This window comes from Dama dama, chromosome 29 (assembly GCF_033118175.1).
Source record: "Dama dama isolate Ldn47 chromosome 29, ASM3311817v1, whole genome shotgun sequence".
Taxonomy (NCBI): Eukaryota; Metazoa; Chordata; class Mammalia; order Artiodactyla; family Cervidae; genus Dama; species Dama dama.
In genome coordinates, this window is record NC_083709.1 from 20,817,095 (window position 1) to 20,835,334 (window position 18,240).

The window sequence follows — 18,240 nt, forward strand, 5'->3', positions numbered from 1 at the left end:
TACCTATGCAGATGAAGATTTCCAGTGGGTAGCTGGAAGTAGGAGTGTGCATCTTGGAAGAACAACTGGGGCTAGAGACAGGATTGAAGAGTCACTGGTAATAGAGTAGTAATGAGGCTGTGGGGATGGATGAGACCTCCTAGAGAGGGGAGGCAGGGCAAGAAGAGAAGAAGACAAGTGAGAAATCTAGAGAATACAACCTAAAGTTCAGTTGCTTAGTCGTGTCTGACTCTTGGCGACCCCATGGACTGCAGCACACCAGGCCTCCCTGTCCATCACCAACTCCCTGGGTTTACTCAAACATGTCCATTGAGTCAGTGATGCCATCCAACCATCTCATCCTCTATTGTCCCCTTCTCCTGCCCTCAATCTTTCCCAGCATCAGGGTCAGTGAGTCAGTTCTTTGCATCAGTTGGCCAAAGTATTGGAGAATACAACCTAAAGAAGGCTGATGAAAGAAGAAATGCTTTTCAAAGAGACCAAGAAGTGTTTCCTATAGTTTCATATACTTTCTTTGTTTCCAATTTTATCTCGTATCTCCTGTGCCAAATACATAACAGTGTCCTACACATGGTACAACACAAGAAGTGTCTTATTTTCAAGTTCTTGAGAGTACCTCACTGTACCTTCATGTGATCATTATATCAGGAACTACTGCTCTGGGTAGATCAGGTTAGACTGCCTCTGAGGATATCTAATATGACTTAGACACAATTCAGTACTAGGAGTGACCATCTTTTGACCTTTCTAAGTCACCCTTCTTTGCTACATTTTCCTTCATACCCAGCTTTGATTTTCTGGATTATACTTAAATCAGTTCGTTGCAATACCCTCCAACTTTCTGTCCTCATTCACATCATTTAGGGGTCGGCAGTCGTTTCCTATAAAGGGTCAAATAGTAAATATTTTCAGCTTTAGGCACTATATGTAGTCTCTGTTGTAGTCTTTAATAGTATGGTCTATAGTTTTTTACTATAGCACTTTTAAAATGTTATAGCATTTTTTAGCTTGCAGCCTCTAAAAACCAAGCCACATGCTAGATTTGTCCTGCAAGTAATAGTTTATTAACCTGTTACCTAGCAAGACCTCAATCTGGGTGAACCCATTTCTAAACTTGTCCGTATGTACATCCTGCTAAGTGTTCCTGAAGGAAATCAATAACTCTATAGATTGTTATCATAAAAACAGTCACCAGCTCAAACTTTGTATGATACACATTCAGTTCAGTTCAGTCACTCAGTTGTGTCCAACACCATGGACTGCAGCACGCTAGGCTTCTCTATCCATCACCAACTCCCGGAGCTTGCTGAAACACATTTCCATTGAGTCGGTGATGCCATCCAACCATCTCATCCTCTGTCGTCCCCTTCTCCTCCCACCTTCAATCTTTCCCAGCATCAGGGTCTTTTCCAGTGAGTCAGTTCTTTGCATCAGGTGACCAAAGTATTGGAGCTTCAGCTTCAGCGTCAGTACTTCCAATGAATATTCAGGACTGATTTCCTTTAGGATTGACTGGTTCGATCTCCTTGCAATCCAAGGGACTCTCAAGAGTCTTCTCCAACACCGCAGTTTGAAAGCTTCAATTCTTTGGTGCTCATCTTACTTTATAGTCCAACTCTCACATCCATACATGACTACTGGGAAAACCATAGCTTTGACTAGACAGACTTTTGTTGGCAAAGTAATGTCTCTGATTTATAATATGCTGTCTAGGTTGGCCATAACTTTTCTTCCAAGGAGCAAGCATTTTTTAAAAAATTTTTTTAAATTTATTTTTATTAGTTGGAGGCTAACTACTTTACAATATTGTAATGGGTTTTGTCATACATTGACATGAATCGGCCATGGATTTACATGTATTCCCCATCCCGATCCCTCTGGGTCTTCCCAGTGCACCAGGCCCAAGCACTTGTCTCATGCATCCAACCTGGGCTGGTGATCTGTTTCACCATAGATAATATACATGTTTCAATGCTGTTCCTTTGAAACATCCCACCCTCGCCTTCTCCCACAGAGTCCAAAAGTCTGTTCTGTACATCTGTGTCTCTTTTTCTGTTTTGCATATAGGGTTATCATTACCATCTTTCTAAATTCCATATATATGTGTTAGTATGCTGTAATGTTCTTTATCTTTTTAATTTCATGGCTGCAGTCACCATCTGCAGTGATTTTGAAACCTAAGAAAAGAAAGTCTGTCACTGTTTCCACTGTTTCCCCATCTATTTGCCATGAAGTGATGGGACCGGATGACATGATCTTAGTTTTCTGAATGTTGAGTTTTAAACCAGCTTTTTCACTCTCCTCTTTCACTTTCATTAAGAGGCTCTTTTGTTCCTCTTTGTTTTCTACCATAAGGGTGGTGTCATCTGCATATCTGAGCTTATTGATACTTCTCCGGGCAATCTTGATTTAAGCTGGTTGACAATATACAGCCTTGACTTACTCCTTTCCCAATTTGGAACTAGTCCATTCCTTGTCTGGTTCTAACTGTTGCTTCTTGACCTGCATACAGATTTCTCAGGAGGCAGGTAAGGTGGTCTGATATTCCCATCTCTTGAAGAATTTTCCACAGTTTGTTGTTATCCACACAGTCAAAGGCTTTAGCATAGTCAGTGAAGCAGAAGTAGATGTTTTTCTGGAACTCTCTTGCATTTTCGATGATCCAACAGATGTTGGCAGTTTGATCTCTGGTTCCTCTGCCTTATCTAAATCCAGCTTGAACATCTGAAAGTTCTCAGTTCACATATTGTTGAAGCCTAGCTTGGAGAATCTGAAAGCCTAGCTTGCCTCCCAAAGAAAGGCAATGCCAAAGAACGTTCAAACTACTGCACAGTAGCACTCATCTCACACACTAGCAAAGTAATGCTCAGAATTCTCCAAGCCAGGCTTCAACAGTACAGGAACCAAGAACTTCCAGATGATACACATTAGTGGACAAGTGTATTATTCTTTCTCATTGATACAATGGATATTCCCCACCTTTTCCTCCTCAAACCTTCCATTTCTCTCCTACACACTCCATATTGACTGGGCAGTTCTGGTCAGTGCTAAGCTCAGGCCAAAGAAAAAAGAACCCTCTAGCACATTATCAAAATGTATCAAAAATGATAACCTCCAGCACATTATTAGAGACACTGCCTGCCTACTTGGTCTTGACTGGCTTTCTCATGTGTCCAGTTAACTGGTGGGTCTGCTGACCTAGGCTGGCCTCAGCTAGGATTACAGGGTACTTTCCATGTGGTCATTTATCTTGTAGCACATTAGCCTGAGCTTGTTTATATCATGGTCACAGGGCTCCAAGAGAGCAGAAGCTTGAAAGCCTGACTCAGTAGTAACACACTGTCATTTCCTCATTCAAAGTCGTAATTCCAAGCAGACTCCAGGGGAGGGAAAAGAGATTCTGTTGTTGATGAGGGGAACTGCAGTTACCTGATAACAGGTGTAAATACTGAGAAAAGTGACGTGTAATCTTTGCTATCAACCTGTGATAGCACTCATCTTTCCACTCGATGAACTCCTCTTTCTCTTGGCCTCTGTTCTCAGACTTCACATGCATCAGAATCATTGGGAGAGTTTGTTAAAACATAGATTGCTGGGCTCCACCCGTACAGTTTCTGATTCAGAAGGTCTGAGATGCCAAGAATGTGTTTTTCTACCAAGTCTCCAGGTGGTTCCGGTGCTCCCGGCCGCACACCAGTTTGAGAACCGCTACTTGAGGCTCCTCCCTCCCTGTGTGCTCTGGGTTTCAGTTCCGTTCACTTTCATAACAACTTTGACTTTGCAGCTCTCCTCCTTTTCCTTTAGCTCTTGTTTCTTTAGTGACTTTGCTATCCAGACTGAGGTCTGTGGCCCACCGATGTCAGCATCACCTGGGAGCTTGTTAGGAATGCAGAGTCCAGGTACACTGGATTAGAAGCTGTACCTTTATCAGGATGATTTGTGCGCACATTGATGTTTGAGCAGTGCCACCTGTGGGCTGTCCTCATCAGCAAGCGAGCGAGCGTGTTCTTGATTTCCTACTCCAAGCTTGCCTCTCTTCCAGCATCCACGGTAGCAGATGGCACCCCCACTCATGCGGCTGCTCAGGGGAGACAAACGGGCGTTCTCCTTGGCTCCTGTCTCACATATCCTTCATCCAGTCCATCAGCAAATTGTCGTGGGGGTCTTAAGGTTACATATCCAGCAACTTTACCACTTCCACTGCTTTGATCCTAGTTCAAGAGTCCATTGTCTCTCACTGGGACTAGTGCTGTAGCTTCTTACCAGGTCACTGCTTCCACCTCCCCCCTTGCAGTTTGTTTTCTGTTTCTCCCTCTCAAAATCCTGCAGTAGTTACCTAGTGTACTTAGGATCAGAATCGTTTTCCTTATCTGCTGTCAGGCCTTCCATGCACCGCCCTGGCCACCTCTCTCCCTTGTCATTCCCTGTCCACCCCACTCCCACGGCCCTGCTTACCTTTTTTGTTTTTTTTTTTTCCTGCAGACTCAGTTTATTACTGCCTACCAGACTTTGTACTTTCTCTTCCTTTTGAGTAGAATGCTTTTCACCCAGTTGGCATGTTCTCACTTGATATGAATCTTCCTGATCAATTCGTATAACATAAGCGGCCCCCATTTACTCTTTATTCCCTTTTCCTGCTTTATTCTCCTCACTGCTCTTACCTGACATCTAGTCTCTTGTCCGTCTCCCACACTAGAATGTCATAAAGTCTAAACGTATCTTCTCCATTTTAGTCACGGTGCGACCATGTTCAGTCATTCAGACCAGATGCCTGAGCTGTGGCCTTGATTCTTTTCCCTATTCTTTTCTGCTGCTATTGACTCAATCCTGTCTCTAAAATACATCTCTTCTTCCACTCTCCACTGCCACTGTCCTTATCTAAGCCTTCATATATCTTACTCGAGTCACCTCCCAACTGAACTACTAGTTCTGCATAGGAACCAGAGAGCTCTTTTAAAAATGTTATCAGATTATGTTGTTTTGCTGAAAACCTTGCCGTGTGTTACCACTGCCCTTCATTCCTTGCATTACAAGGCCCTGCTTGCCTCTTTAGCAGCACTGCCTACTATTTACCCCTTGTTCTTGAAGTTCCAGCTACCAGTGTTTTTTACTTTTTCTTGTTGTCCTGTTTCTGTTTTCTGTCCCCCTGCATGAAATCCACTGTCCCAGCTTTTTGTGAACAGTTCTCATTCTTAAAGATCCAGCTGAATGAAATGTGCCCTATTCAGAAAAATATACCCTTACCATTGTATTAAAAGTTTTTTCTCAATGTCTGTTATTTTCTGATTCATGACTTTACTTGCTTTCTTTGCATTACTTCACATTTGTCAATTTCTTATTTATGCTTTTCCACCTGAGGGAAACTTTTTGACTTATCGCCACATACCCAGTTCTTTTCACAAACCCCCGATATAGTAAATACTCTGCAAATGTGCTGGTTAAAATTAATGCCCAGGTGAGCTGGCAGTTCTGCTGAATCCTTTCTTCTCATCATTCGGTGATGCTTTCCTTCTTTCGCTGCTTCTCTGACCTCTCAAATGCCTCTGTCTATAGAACTTCAGTTCTTTCAGATTCTGCACTTTAATTGTTGATGTTTAATTAATTCATTGTTATTCAAAGCTCTGTAGCATAAAAGAAGACATGTCCTTTTTTAAAGGAATTTTAGATCCAATTTTTTTTCCTCAGTTAAAAATTTAAACCCAATTAGTGGCAGAATAGCTTGTATGAGAAAACAGTGATAAAAATGGACAAAATATAAAGAACAAGTACTTGAAGCCATTGAAAAAAAAAGCAGAAACTAGAGGGAGGTAGAATACTGAAAGACAGGAACCATATTGCATGAGGACTGCATTCATTTGACTTTTTTCTGAGGGTTCCCACTCATCCATCTGTCAGTTTGAACACAGAGAGTCACAGTCATTGAATTAGAAGCTGAACCCTGGGGCTGCCACAGTGATGATACTGAGGGGGAAATTTCTGAAAGGAAACAGAGGGACCCCTAGAATTTGTATATAACTTTCAAATCCTTCCATGGAGGGGAGAACCCAAGGGCCCAGGTAAGTAACGGCTGGAGGGCTGGAAAAGCTCAACAAGACAGCTGGAAAGGGAAGGCAGAATTTGGAGTCTGAGTTTCACCAACTTGGAAAGGCAGTGGAAACATGTAGGGCTTCTCACTGAAACCCCTCAGGGCCACACCTTAACAGAAAAGACTATATCCCCAAATAAGGGAGTCAGCTTGCATAAAGGCAAACCTTTAACAGTTGTGTGAAACCCACCAGAATTGTGAAACAAGCCCTCTATAATTTCAAAATTAATAACTGGTAAGTTAGTACACTAGACAAAAAGCAACACTCCCCAAAGTAAAATAATAGAATCCAGAGATTCTACAGCATATCTGTGATGTCCAGTGTAAAGTAAAAGGTTATTAAACGTGTGAGGGAATCCGTAGTCAAGAGAAAAAAGTTACAAAACCATAGTGTGGCACCTCCCTATGGCCCAGTTGTTAAGACTCAGTGCTTCCAATGCAGGTGTGCAGGTGTGATCCCTGGCCAAGGAGCTAAGGTCCCGCATGCTGGGTAGCACAGCCAAAAAAGTAAAAAGAAAGAAAAAACCCAGCCACATACTGTGAGATAATACACATGGTGGAATTAGCAAAGACTCTAAAGATATAATTAGAAATATATACATGAACTTAAAAGACAGCTATAATGGTGAACATAGAGTTTCTCAGCTGAGAAACTGAAAGAAGAAAAAAACAGTGGAAATCTTAGAACTCTTCAAAACAATATTTAAAATGATAAATTCACTGGAAGCCTAAACAACATATTGGAGGAACCAGAAGAAATGACATCAGATGGAAAGAAACCATTGTCTTCAAATGGGAATGAATAACACTAGAAATGGTAAATGGGAAATAGAAAAGAAAATAATTTTCTTATTTAAAAGACAGCTGACTTTTTACAGTAAAGCTTATAGCATTGTATTATGTGGTTTATAATGCATAAAAAAGTAAAAATTAGGACAATAGCAAAATGATGGGCTGGGATGGATGGAATTACATGGTTGCAAGGATCTTATATTTTTACTTGATGTGGTATATTAACTATAAGTAGACAGATATAAGTTAAAGATGCCCACACACAGACAAAACTAAAAAGAAAATAATTACAGCTGACAAAATCAGATGCAACAAACAGCTAATCTGCAGTTTTAAACCCATAAAATGACTAAATATAAATAGATTTAATGTTCCAATTAAAAGGCAGAGATTGTCAGACTGGATAAAAAAGGAACACCTAACTATAAACTGTATACTAAAGGTACACTGTACATATTAACAAAGAAGTTGAAAATAATAGGATGGAAAATTATATACCATGCAAACAGTAAGCATAAGAAAGCTGTTATAGGTTCTGTAATAACACATGAAGTAGACTTTGATATAACAAGTATCAACACAGACAAAAAGACATTTCATAAAGACATAATTTATCAGGAAAACAACAATCCTAAATGTGTACACATCTAATAACAGAGCTACAAAATTTATGAAGCAAAAATTGATAGAACAAAAGGGACACATGGACAAACCAGTAATCATAACTGGAGATTTTAACACCCCTCTCAGTCCTTGATACAACAAGTAAACAAAACTATGAATACTAAAGATACAGGAGACTAGAACCACACTCATAAACCAACGTGACATAATTGAAATTTATCAAATATTATACTCAAGAACTACAGAATACACATTCTTCTTAAGTATATCTGAAAGGTATATCAAGATAGTCTATATGCTGGGTCATAAAGCAAATTCCAATAGATTCCAAAAGATTGAGATCCTACAACATATGCTTTTGGATCACAACAGTTTGAAATCAGAAGTCAATAACATCAAGCTATTTAGGAAATTCCCAATATTTGAAAAATAAGCAGCATACTTCTAGTTAACTCACAGGTTAAAGAAATCACAGGGATATTAGAAACTATTTCAAATGGAATGATGTTGAAAACACAACCTATCAAACTGATGGGATGTTAAAACTCAGCTGAGGAAAGGAAAATTTATAGCCTTAAATGGCTTTTATTAGGAAAGAAAAATGTATAAAATTGTGATTTAAACTTCTAACTTACCAAACTAGTAAAAGAAGAGCAAATTAAACCCAGTGGATGTTGGAGAAAATAATGATTAGAGCACAAATCAATGAAACAGAAAATAGAATAACAATGAAGCTATCAAAGCCAAAGTTGGTTTTTGAAAAAACAGAGTTGGTAAATTCCTGGCAAGACTGATTTTTTTTTTAAATTGATGTATATTTGATTCACAGTGTGTTAATTTCTGCTATACAGCAAAGTGATTCAGTTATATATATATTCTTTTTTACATTCCTTTCCATTATCATTTATTACAGGATATTGAATATAGTTCCCAGTGCTATACAGTAGGACCTTGTTGTTTATTCATCATATATATAATAGTTTGCATCTGCTACCCCCAAACTCTCAGTTCATTTCTCCCCAACCCCACTCCTTCTTGGCAACCACGAGTCTTTGTTCTCTATGTCTGTGAATCTGTTTCTGTTTTGTAGATAAGTTCATTTGTGTCATATTTTAGATTCTACAAGACTGATTTTTTTAAGGTAAAAAGATAATAAAGAATATCATGAATAGCTTTATATCAACAAATTTAATGATTTAGAGGAAATGGCCAAATTCCTTAATAAGCACAACTTAACCAAAACTGATTTGACGTCAGATAAAAAATTAGGGCTTCCCAGGTGGCTCAGTGGTAAAGAATCTGCCTGCCAATGCCGGAGATGAGTGTTCGATCCTTGGGTCTGGAAGATCCCTTGGAGAAAAAAATGGCAACCCACTATAGTATTCTTGCCTGGAAAATCCCATAGACAGAAGATTCTGGTGGACTTCAGTCCATGGGGTTGCAAAAGAGTCAGACACAACTTAACAATTAAACAACAACAACAAAAAATTAGAATAGCCTTATAGCTAGTAAAGAAATTGAACTGTTATGAAGAATCTTCATGTATCAATCTAGAGGGGTGGGAGATGGGAGAGAGGTTCAAAAGGGAGGGCATATATGTGTACCTATGGCTGATTCATGTTGAGGTTTGACAGAAAACAGAATTCTGTAAAGCAATTATCCTTCAATAAAAAATAAATTAATAATAATAAGAATCTTCAAACAAAACTCCAGTCCCAAGTGGCTTCACTGGTGTATTTTGTTAAATATTTAAGGAAGGAACAATACCTGTCTTACACAAACTTTTGTTTTATAAGGTCAGTATAACCTTAACATTACAAGAAAATGTATGACCATAGCTACAAAATATTAGCAAACTGAATCCAGAAATATATTTTTAAAAGGGTGCTACTTCATGATCAAATGTGATTTATCCTGAGAGTTTTAGGTTGATTTAATATTAAAAAATCAATAAATGAAATTCAGTATATTAACATAATATATGATCCCCTCAATAGATATTAAAAAGTTGAGAAATTTGACACCTATTCATGATTTAAAAAAACAAAAACAAAAAACTCTGAGCAAAGCAGAAATGAAGAAAACATCAATCTGATAAAGGGCATCTAGGAAAAACCAATAGCCAACCTGTTTACTGAGTCCAAGCTCGTACCACTCACTGTATGACTGGCCAGTAAATTCAAAGACAAGCTGCTGGGGCAGGGAATAATGACTTTGTTTGGAAAGCCAACAGACCAAGAAGATGGTGGACTAGTGTCCTAAGGAACCATCTTTCAAAAGTTAGAACTGAGCCTTCTTTTATATTAAAAGGGAAAGCGGTGTGGCTGGTTGTTGCAAACTTCTTGGCACTGGAATCCTTTGTTCTTACTGCCGTTGACCTAGGTCTGGCATGATGTTCCTACAAACCTCCGACAAGACAAATGTTATGCTCTGCTTTCAAATTTTTATCTCTCTATGAATGGAAAAGTGTTACACCTCTAAAGATCAGAGTCCTGAGAATGGACTATCCTGTATATTTCAGCCTGAAGGCAGCATTCTTTTGAATTTGAGGAACCCTTGGTGCAGAGTCAGCGTGACCAAGCACAGGCAACAGACCACACATGTTAGAGCTAAAGGAATGGATTCAGTATGGAGTCAGATTTGTTCTTCTCTGTTACAGAGTTTGTGATTAAAGTGAACATTGATTGTTTCCCTGCTGAGATTAGTAATAAGATAAGTGTGTCAACTCGCACCAGTTTTATTCAGCTTTCTTCTGAAGCCATAGGAGGTGCCATATGGGAAAGAAGCAAAATAAAAGGCATAAGGATTGGAAAAGAAGAAATAAAACCCATGTATTCCCAAATGGCATGACTGTTTGCATAGAAATTTTTGAGAACTCTACAGAACAGTAACTCTCTAGAGCTAATAAGTGAATTAGTGAATTGCATAATACAAGTGAATTAATAAATTCTATATACCAGCAACAAAAAGTTTGAAAATGACACTTTAAAAACAATTCAATTTACAGAAGCATCAAAGAATGTAAAATAGTTAAGAATAAATCTAATAGAGATGTAGAAGATCTGTACTTGTAAAACTATAAAACTATAAAATAATGCTGAGGGAAATTAAAGACCCAGGTAAATGAAAACTTACATCATGAATTTGAAGGTTCACTACTGTTAAAAATGTCATTTCTCCTCAAGTTCACCTGTAGGTTTGATGTAGTTCTGATCAAAACCCCAATATGCTTTTTTAAAAATAGGAATTGGCAAACTGCATAGTTCATGACAGTGAAAGTCACTCAGAGGTGTCTGACGCTTTGCGACCCTAGAGCCAAGAGGCTCCTCTGTCCATGAGATTCTCCGGGCAAGAAAATTTCATGGCAAAATCCAAAGATCCCAGAACGGTCAATGTACTTTTTTTTCCTTAGTATTTTTTAATTGATTTGGTTGTACCAGGCTTCAGTTGTGGCACACAGGATCTTCAGTTCCAACATGTGGGATCTAGTTCCCCACAAGGGATCACACCAAGGCCCTCTGCACTGGGAGCAAAAGTTTTAGCCACTGGACCACCAGGTAAGTCCCAGCGTAGTCTTTACAAAGAGAAATAAAGCAGTATAAACAAATAGATAAGTGGAACAGAATAAAATCAGATATAGTACACAGTCAGTTGGTTTTTTGACAAAGGTGCCAAGGCTATTAAAAGGGAAAAGTTTTCGATGAAATAGTTTGTGTGAAACAAGTACAAGTATGGAAAAAGTGAAAGCTTGACCTCTGCCTCATACCACAACAAAATTAATTTGAGATGCCCATAACCTAAAGGTAAAAGCTGAAAACACAAAGACCCTAAAAGAAAACAAAGAATATCTTTCTGACCTCGGAGTAGGCAAAGATTCACCAAAGAGGACACAAAAGGCAATAATCAACGAAAAAACTGGTAAATTTATTTATTTATTTATTTAAATTTATTTAGGTTTCACCAAAATAAATTTATGCTCAAAAGACACCTTAAAGAGAATGATGTAAGACAGACTGGGAGAGGATATTTGGACTACATATATTTGACAACAGTGCACTATTTCATACCAGGCAAAAGCCCAAACCAAACAAGCGAACAACAGACTGACGAACGTGTGTATTTCCTGGACTTGCATCACCTGAAGCTCTCACACTCCAGGCGGGAAGGCACCACGGGATGGCCACTTTGGCAGACAGGTGACAGTCTCCTGTAAAGTTAAGACACTAGACCACAGGACCCAGACAACCTGGGCAAAGTGGTTACACCCGCATACATTTCCCCAAACTCACGGAATTATAAATTAACACCTATGCATTTTATCGTATCTAAACTTTACGGCCCTAAAAGCAAAACAGAAAGTCTAAGATGACGTGAACACCAAGAGCAACTCGCGGGGATCCCCTTGGGTCCCTCGGGATCCGCGAGCCCGAGAGGAAAGGAAACCGCGCAGGGAGCCTGGACGTCCCGCCCCCACCGCTAGTTGCAGTTTCGATTTTTCCTCCGCAGCCCGGGTTCCCCTGCAGCTCCGCCTCCGCGCTGGGTGCTCACTTGGGAAAATTTCTCGCGCCTCACAGCTGTGTTTTCTCGGAGCGCAGCTGAGCCGAGCGCAGCCGAGCGGAGCGCAGGCGAGGCAGGTGGGCGCGGGGAGCTGAGCCGCCGGAATGACGGCCGAACAGCGGCGGAATTTGCACGCCTTCCGCGGCTATGTCAGGAAGATCCTGGACCCTACCTACATCCTGAGCTACATGACTCCCTGGTTTAGGGACGGTGAGTGGTTGCCGCTTGTCCCTTGGGGCAAGAAAACAGTTCAGGACTTCTTTCTTATTCCCCTTCCACCCCCATCCCGGTCTTTAAATCAATACAGTAAACGCCGGGTTTGTGGCAAGATCTTCGCAATATTTTAGACTGGGGATTGTCAAGAGTTTGAGAAGCCCTTGGAGGCCAAGATAGGGAAACTGAGTCCCAGCGAAGTGAAACGACTTGCTTAGAGCTGCACATTCGTTTAGACTTAAAGCTGGGGAAACATGTCGCTGTTCGTTTCATTTATTTCTACTAATAGTTGTGTCCGTCTACTGTGTTGGTCTTTGCGCTGACATCAGAGATTCAGAATAAGATACAAGCCCTTCCTTAAAATACTTTAAAGTCCAAGGGGTTGGTGGAGACAGGTGAGGACCGAAGTACACAAATGATAAGAAAGTGCTGTACTCCGGAAGAAGTTGAGACTCACTCTGCCAGATCTTGATCTTATCAGCAGATAACTGGAAACTTTTATAAATTTGATTTTTATTTTATATTGGTTATAGTTGATTTACAATGTTGCATTAGTTTCATGTACAGCAAAGTGATTCAGTTATACCTATATATACCACCGATGCCATTCAGATATACCTATACCATTCTTTTTCAGATTCTTTTCTCATATAGCTTATCACAGAATATTGAGTAGAGTTCTAGGCACTATCCAGTGGGTGCTCCATAGATTACCTGTTTTGTATATAGTAGTGTGTATATGCTAATCCAAGACTCTTAATTTAGCTCTCCCCCACCTCTCCCCTTTGGGAACCATAAGTTTGTTTTCATGGTCTGTGAGTCTGTTTCTGTTTTGTAAACAAGTTCATTTGTATCATTTTTAAGATTCCACATATAAGTGATATGATATTTGTCTTCCTCTGTCTGAGTTCACTTAGTATGATAATCCCTAGGTATATCCATGTTGCTGCAAATGGCATTATGTCATTCTTTTTTATGGCTGAGTAATATTCCATTGTATATATGTCCCATATCTTTTTAATCCATTCCTCTGTCATTGGAGATCTAGGTTGCCTCCATGTCTTGGCTACTGTAAATAGTGCTGTAATAAATACTGGGGTGCATGTATCTTTTCAAATTATGAGAGGAGCAAGACTCACTGGAGTGAACGGCTTTAGGCTTCAATTCAGGTGTTTCCGCACAGCATTTGAGTCCCATGATGATGGATAATGGCCATTTCACAGATTTGTATTGAGGTACTTTGTGCCAGGGGTAAGCAGAGCCTTGGGGAGAAGAGAAGGGAGGGGCTGCCTGGAAAGAGTGAGGTGAAAGAGGGAGTCTGCTCCAAACGCCTACATAACTTTCCTGATGTGAGTCAGTTTTTGGAAACTGTATTAAAGCTGACAGGTAACTTGAGTGCTAATTGCTCTGAAAAAGCAAAGCACAGGTTGTGGAGTGAGGAGTGAAAGAATACCACCAACACAAAGGACTCCTACTTTGTTGCTATGCTCAGAGACAAGTAACAAAATAACATCCTAATGGCCACAGAGTAGTTGGGGCCCTTGAAGAATGTAAGCCATGCAAGACATCTGTCTCTTCTAGAAATGCTCCAAAAAGTCAAACACTAACAATGATAGGAATCCCCTTCTTTCATGTATTAGTATACTGATTTAATAACCAGCAACTTAGCACCAGTTAAGGTGTGTGTCAGGCCTGAGGCTAGCATTGGCTAGCATTAACACATACTACTACACATAATAGTTAATAGGAAGCATCCTTTTAGGAAATGAAGGATCGATAAGAATGGTTCTACTCTGAGATTAGAGTACATATGTGAAGTCAGGTAACTGAACAATAGATAATAAAAGTGTGATGACTGTGTTGATGGAAAACCATAGTGTGCTTATGGGAGTGCATAGGTGGGATTATTTTTTAATATATATTAACTTTAATTTATAGTTATAATACATCACAATAAAAATACCAAAAGTTTCTGTGAAGTATGTATCTCTCTGAATAAACCTTAAAAAAAAAAAAAAGACAATAAACCCCTCATAAAACAAAACAAAAAAAACCCCAAAAGGTAAGTTTAAAAAGTGAGCTTGAGGGCTTCTCTGGTAGCTCCGTGGTAAAGAATTGCCTGCCAGTGCAGGAGACATGGATTCAGTCCCTGATCCGGGAAGATCCCACGTGCCGCGGAGCAGCTAAGCCCGTGGGCCACAGCTATTGAGCCTGTGCTCTAGAGCCCGAGAGCCACAACTACTGAGCCTCCTGCTGCAACCACTGAAGCCTGTGTGCCTAGACTGTGCTCCAACAAAAGAAGCCACTGCAGTGAGAGGCCTCCACACAACTAGAGAGTAGCCCCTGCTCTCTGCAATTAGAGAGCCGCCCATGCAGCAATGAGGGCCCAGTGCAGTCAGAAATAAATAATTTTTTAAAAGCAAGCTTAAAAATACTGTGTATAATATTATCTTATTTTTGAATGTTAACAATACCCTAGAGTTTTTACTTCAAGTCCTGCCCCATAGGCAGCTGTTTTCATGTAGTTGGTTTATATCTTTCCTGTTCATTTCTTTGTATTTTACCACATCAACTATTTGCTTTCCACCCCACTTTTCCTGTTTTCTGTTACACTGATTAAATTATCTGTCCCTCCCCCATCTTGTTTTCTCAGCTCTTTTGGTTAAATCCTAACCCCAGGCTTCAGAATGTGACCTTAAGACTCAGCAATCTTGTGCCTAGCTGTATATGTACTTAAGAGAAATGAATATATATGTCCACACAAAAACTTGTACATGAACGCTTATAGCATTACTGTTCATACAAGAAAAAATGTAGAAACCTAAATGCCCATTAACTGATGAATAGATAGACAAAACTGGTGTATCCATACACTGGATTATTATTCAGCAGGGAAAAGGATTAAATATGATCCATGATTACAACATGGATGAACCTTGAAAACATTATGCTAAGTGAAAGAACCCAGCCATGAGGACCACATACTCTATGATCCCATTCATATGAAATGTCCAAAATAGGCAAATCCATAGTTACCACACGGGAAGTGGGGAATGACTGCTAATGGGTATAAGATTTCTTTCTACAGTAATAAAAAGGCAGTAAAATTATACAGTGGTAATGGATTTACAGCTCTAAAAGCCACTGAATTTTATACTTTAAAAGGGTTTGTTTTATTGTTGCATAGACCTTGGCAGAAAAGGGAGGCGTTCCTTCCTGTCTTCTTACATTCATTCAGCATACCTTTGTTAAGTGTACATTGAGTACTAGGTCTTCTAAACTCTGAGAATACAGAGGTTAACCTGCCAGACAATTGGAATTACTCCCTTAGAATTACATCCCACTGACAATAGGACTTCCCTTGTGGCTCAGATGGTAGAGCATCTGCTTACAATGCAGGAGACCTGGGTTCAATCCCTGGGTCGGGAAGATCCTCTGGAGAAGGAAATGGCAACCCACTCCAGTACTCTTGCCTGGAAAATCCCATGGATGGAGGAGCGTGGTAGGCTACGGTCCATGGGGTCTCAAAGAGTCGGAGCAACTGACTTCGCTTTGCTTCGACAGTGGGGAAAATTATCAAATGTCACGTCATACGAAGGTAATGGTTTGGTTATCAGCCCAAACATGGAGTTATTGTGCAAAATGAGTAAGACCACCAGCTGGTTGGTGGATAGTTGTCTGTTACCTGGCCTCACTGTGTTTTCTTTAGCTCCTTCTGCCTTTTCTTTTCTACCATATTTCCTACCACCTGTTGACCTGAAATAAATAGACTGCCAGATGTTTCTCCAGCAAAGACAGACTTTTTCAGGATCATCAGAGAACTGCAGTCTGGGATGTCCAATCATGGCAGCCACATGCAGGTCCCACATGCGGGGCAAAGGAAGAACACTTCTATAGAGGAGAAAAGGAGGCTGGGAGGAGCTGTAGTAAACAGTCAGTGGCTTTTCCTCCATTCAGTCCTTGCCAGGAAAGTCTGACTTCTTCCTCTTGGGCTCTGCTATGGGCACAGGGCATGAGAGCGCCCCCTTCTGGTCTCCTGGCTCCATTGTGATTTCTGTTTACTAAGTTTTTCACATGTCTTAGCAAAAGCCTGGAAAAAGGACCAAGAAAGGACCTCTGTTTATTCTAACTCTGGTTGCTGTTCAGTTCAGTTCAGTTCAGTCACTCAGTCGTGTCCGACTGTTTGCAACCCCATGGACTGCAGCATGCCAGGCTTCCCTGTCCATCACCAACTCCTGGAGCTTACTCAAACTCATGTCCATCGTGTTGGTGATGCCATCCAACCATCTCATCCTCTGTTGTCCCCTTTTCCTCCTGTCTTCAATCTTTCCCAGCTTCAGGGTCTTTTCAGATGAATCAGTTCTTTGCATCAGGTGGCCAAAGTACTGGAGCTTCAGCTTCAGCATCAGTCCTTCCAATGAATATTCAGTACTGATTTCCTTTAGGATTGACTGGTTGGATCTCCTTGCAGTCCAAGGGACTCTCAAGAGTCTTCTCCAACACCACAATTCAAAAGCATCAGTTCTTTGTGGTGCTCAGCTTTCTTTATAGTCCAACTTTTACATCCATACATGACTACTGGAAAAACCATAGCTTTGGCTAGACGGCTAGACGGACCTTTGTTGGCAAAGTAATGTCTCTGCTTTTTAATGTGCTCTCTAGGTTGGTCATAACTTTTCTTCCAAGAAGTAAGTGTCTTTTAATTGTGGATGGCTGCAGTCACCATCCACAATGATTCTGGAGCCCAAAAAATAAAGTCACTGTTTCCCCATCTGTTTGCCATGAGGTGATGGGACCAATGCCATGATCTTAGTTTTCTGAATGTTGAGCTTTAAGCCAACTTTTTCACTTTCCTCTTTCACTTTCATCAAGAGGCTCTTTTGTTCTTCGCTTTCTGCCATAAGGGTGGTGTCATCTGCATATCTGAGGTTATTAATATTTCTCCCGGCAGTCTTGATTCCAGCTTGTGCTTCATCCAGCCCAGTGTTTCTCATGATGTACTCTGCATAGAAGTTAAATAAGCAGGGTGACAATATACAGCCTTGACATACTCCTTTCCTGATTTGGAACCAGTCTGTTGTTACATGTCCAGTTCTATCTGTTGCTTCCTGACCTGCATACAGATGTCTCAAGAGGCAGATAAGGTGGTCTGGTATTCCCATCTCTTTCAGAATTTTCCACAGTTTGTTGTGATGCACGAAGTCAAAGGCTTTGGCATAGTCAATAAAACAGAAATAGATGTTTTTCTGGAACTCTCTTGCTTTTTTGATGATCCAATGGATGTTGGCCATTTGATCTCTGGTTCCTCTGCCTTTTATTTTCTTTTTTCCTTCTGCCTTTTCTAAATCTAGCTTGAACATCTGGAAGTTCACAGTTCATGTACTGTTGAAGCCTGGCTTAGAGAATTTTGAACATTGCTTCACTAGCGTGTGAGATGAGTGCAATTTTGTGGAAGTTTGAGCATTCTTTGGCATTGCCTATCTTAGGGATTGGAATGAATACTGACCTTTTCCAGTCCTGTGGCCACTGCTGAGTTTTCCAGATTTGCTGGTTGCTGTGTCCGCTATAATTGTCACTGATAACAGGAGTGGTCCTATCCTCATGCCCCTTTAGTCCTGCGATTAATTCAGACTTTTGAATAAGAAACATTCAAATGTTAGAAGAAGCCATGGTTTTTCTACCTAACCTGTTGCTACCTTGACTTCTCACTTGTTAAGGGGAGACTCTTGCAGACATCTTTAAGAAACTCCTTTTCTTAAGGACTGCCCTCCAGCATGTGTCTGGACTTCCGCAACAGATAGGAGAAGTTTCCAGAGAGGCTGGGGGTAGGGGTAGGGGGTAGTGAAGAATGGGTATGATTGACCAAGACAGAGAACTTGCTGCGTTCCTGCAGGTCCTTCCATTGCTGTGAATCCCCAGCCCCGTTGGAGAAGATCTAACAACTCTTGCAATGATTAGCGGTCTTCCCT

General features: G+C 40.4%; 1 protein-coding gene across 5 annotated transcripts in view; it reads left to right on the plus strand.

Annotated features, from left to right (window-relative positions):
* LOC133048877 (antiviral innate immune response receptor RIG-I-like) overlaps positions 1–18,240 on the plus strand; it is an 81,308-nt gene that overhangs the window by 14,778 nt on the left and 48,290 nt on the right. For 4 of the 5 annotated variants that reach the window (XM_061132748.1, XM_061132749.1, XM_061132750.1 and 1 more), the window contains exon 1: positions 12,007–12,268. The exons of the other annotated variant lie outside the window; for it this stretch is intronic. In XM_061132748.1, the coding sequence (XP_060988731.1) occupies positions 12,163–12,268 (106 nt within the window). In that variant the 5' untranslated portion in view covers positions 12,007–12,162. Of the gene's footprint in view, positions 1–12,006; positions 12,269–18,240 lie in introns of those variants that run through there. 5 annotated transcript variants of the gene reach the window in all.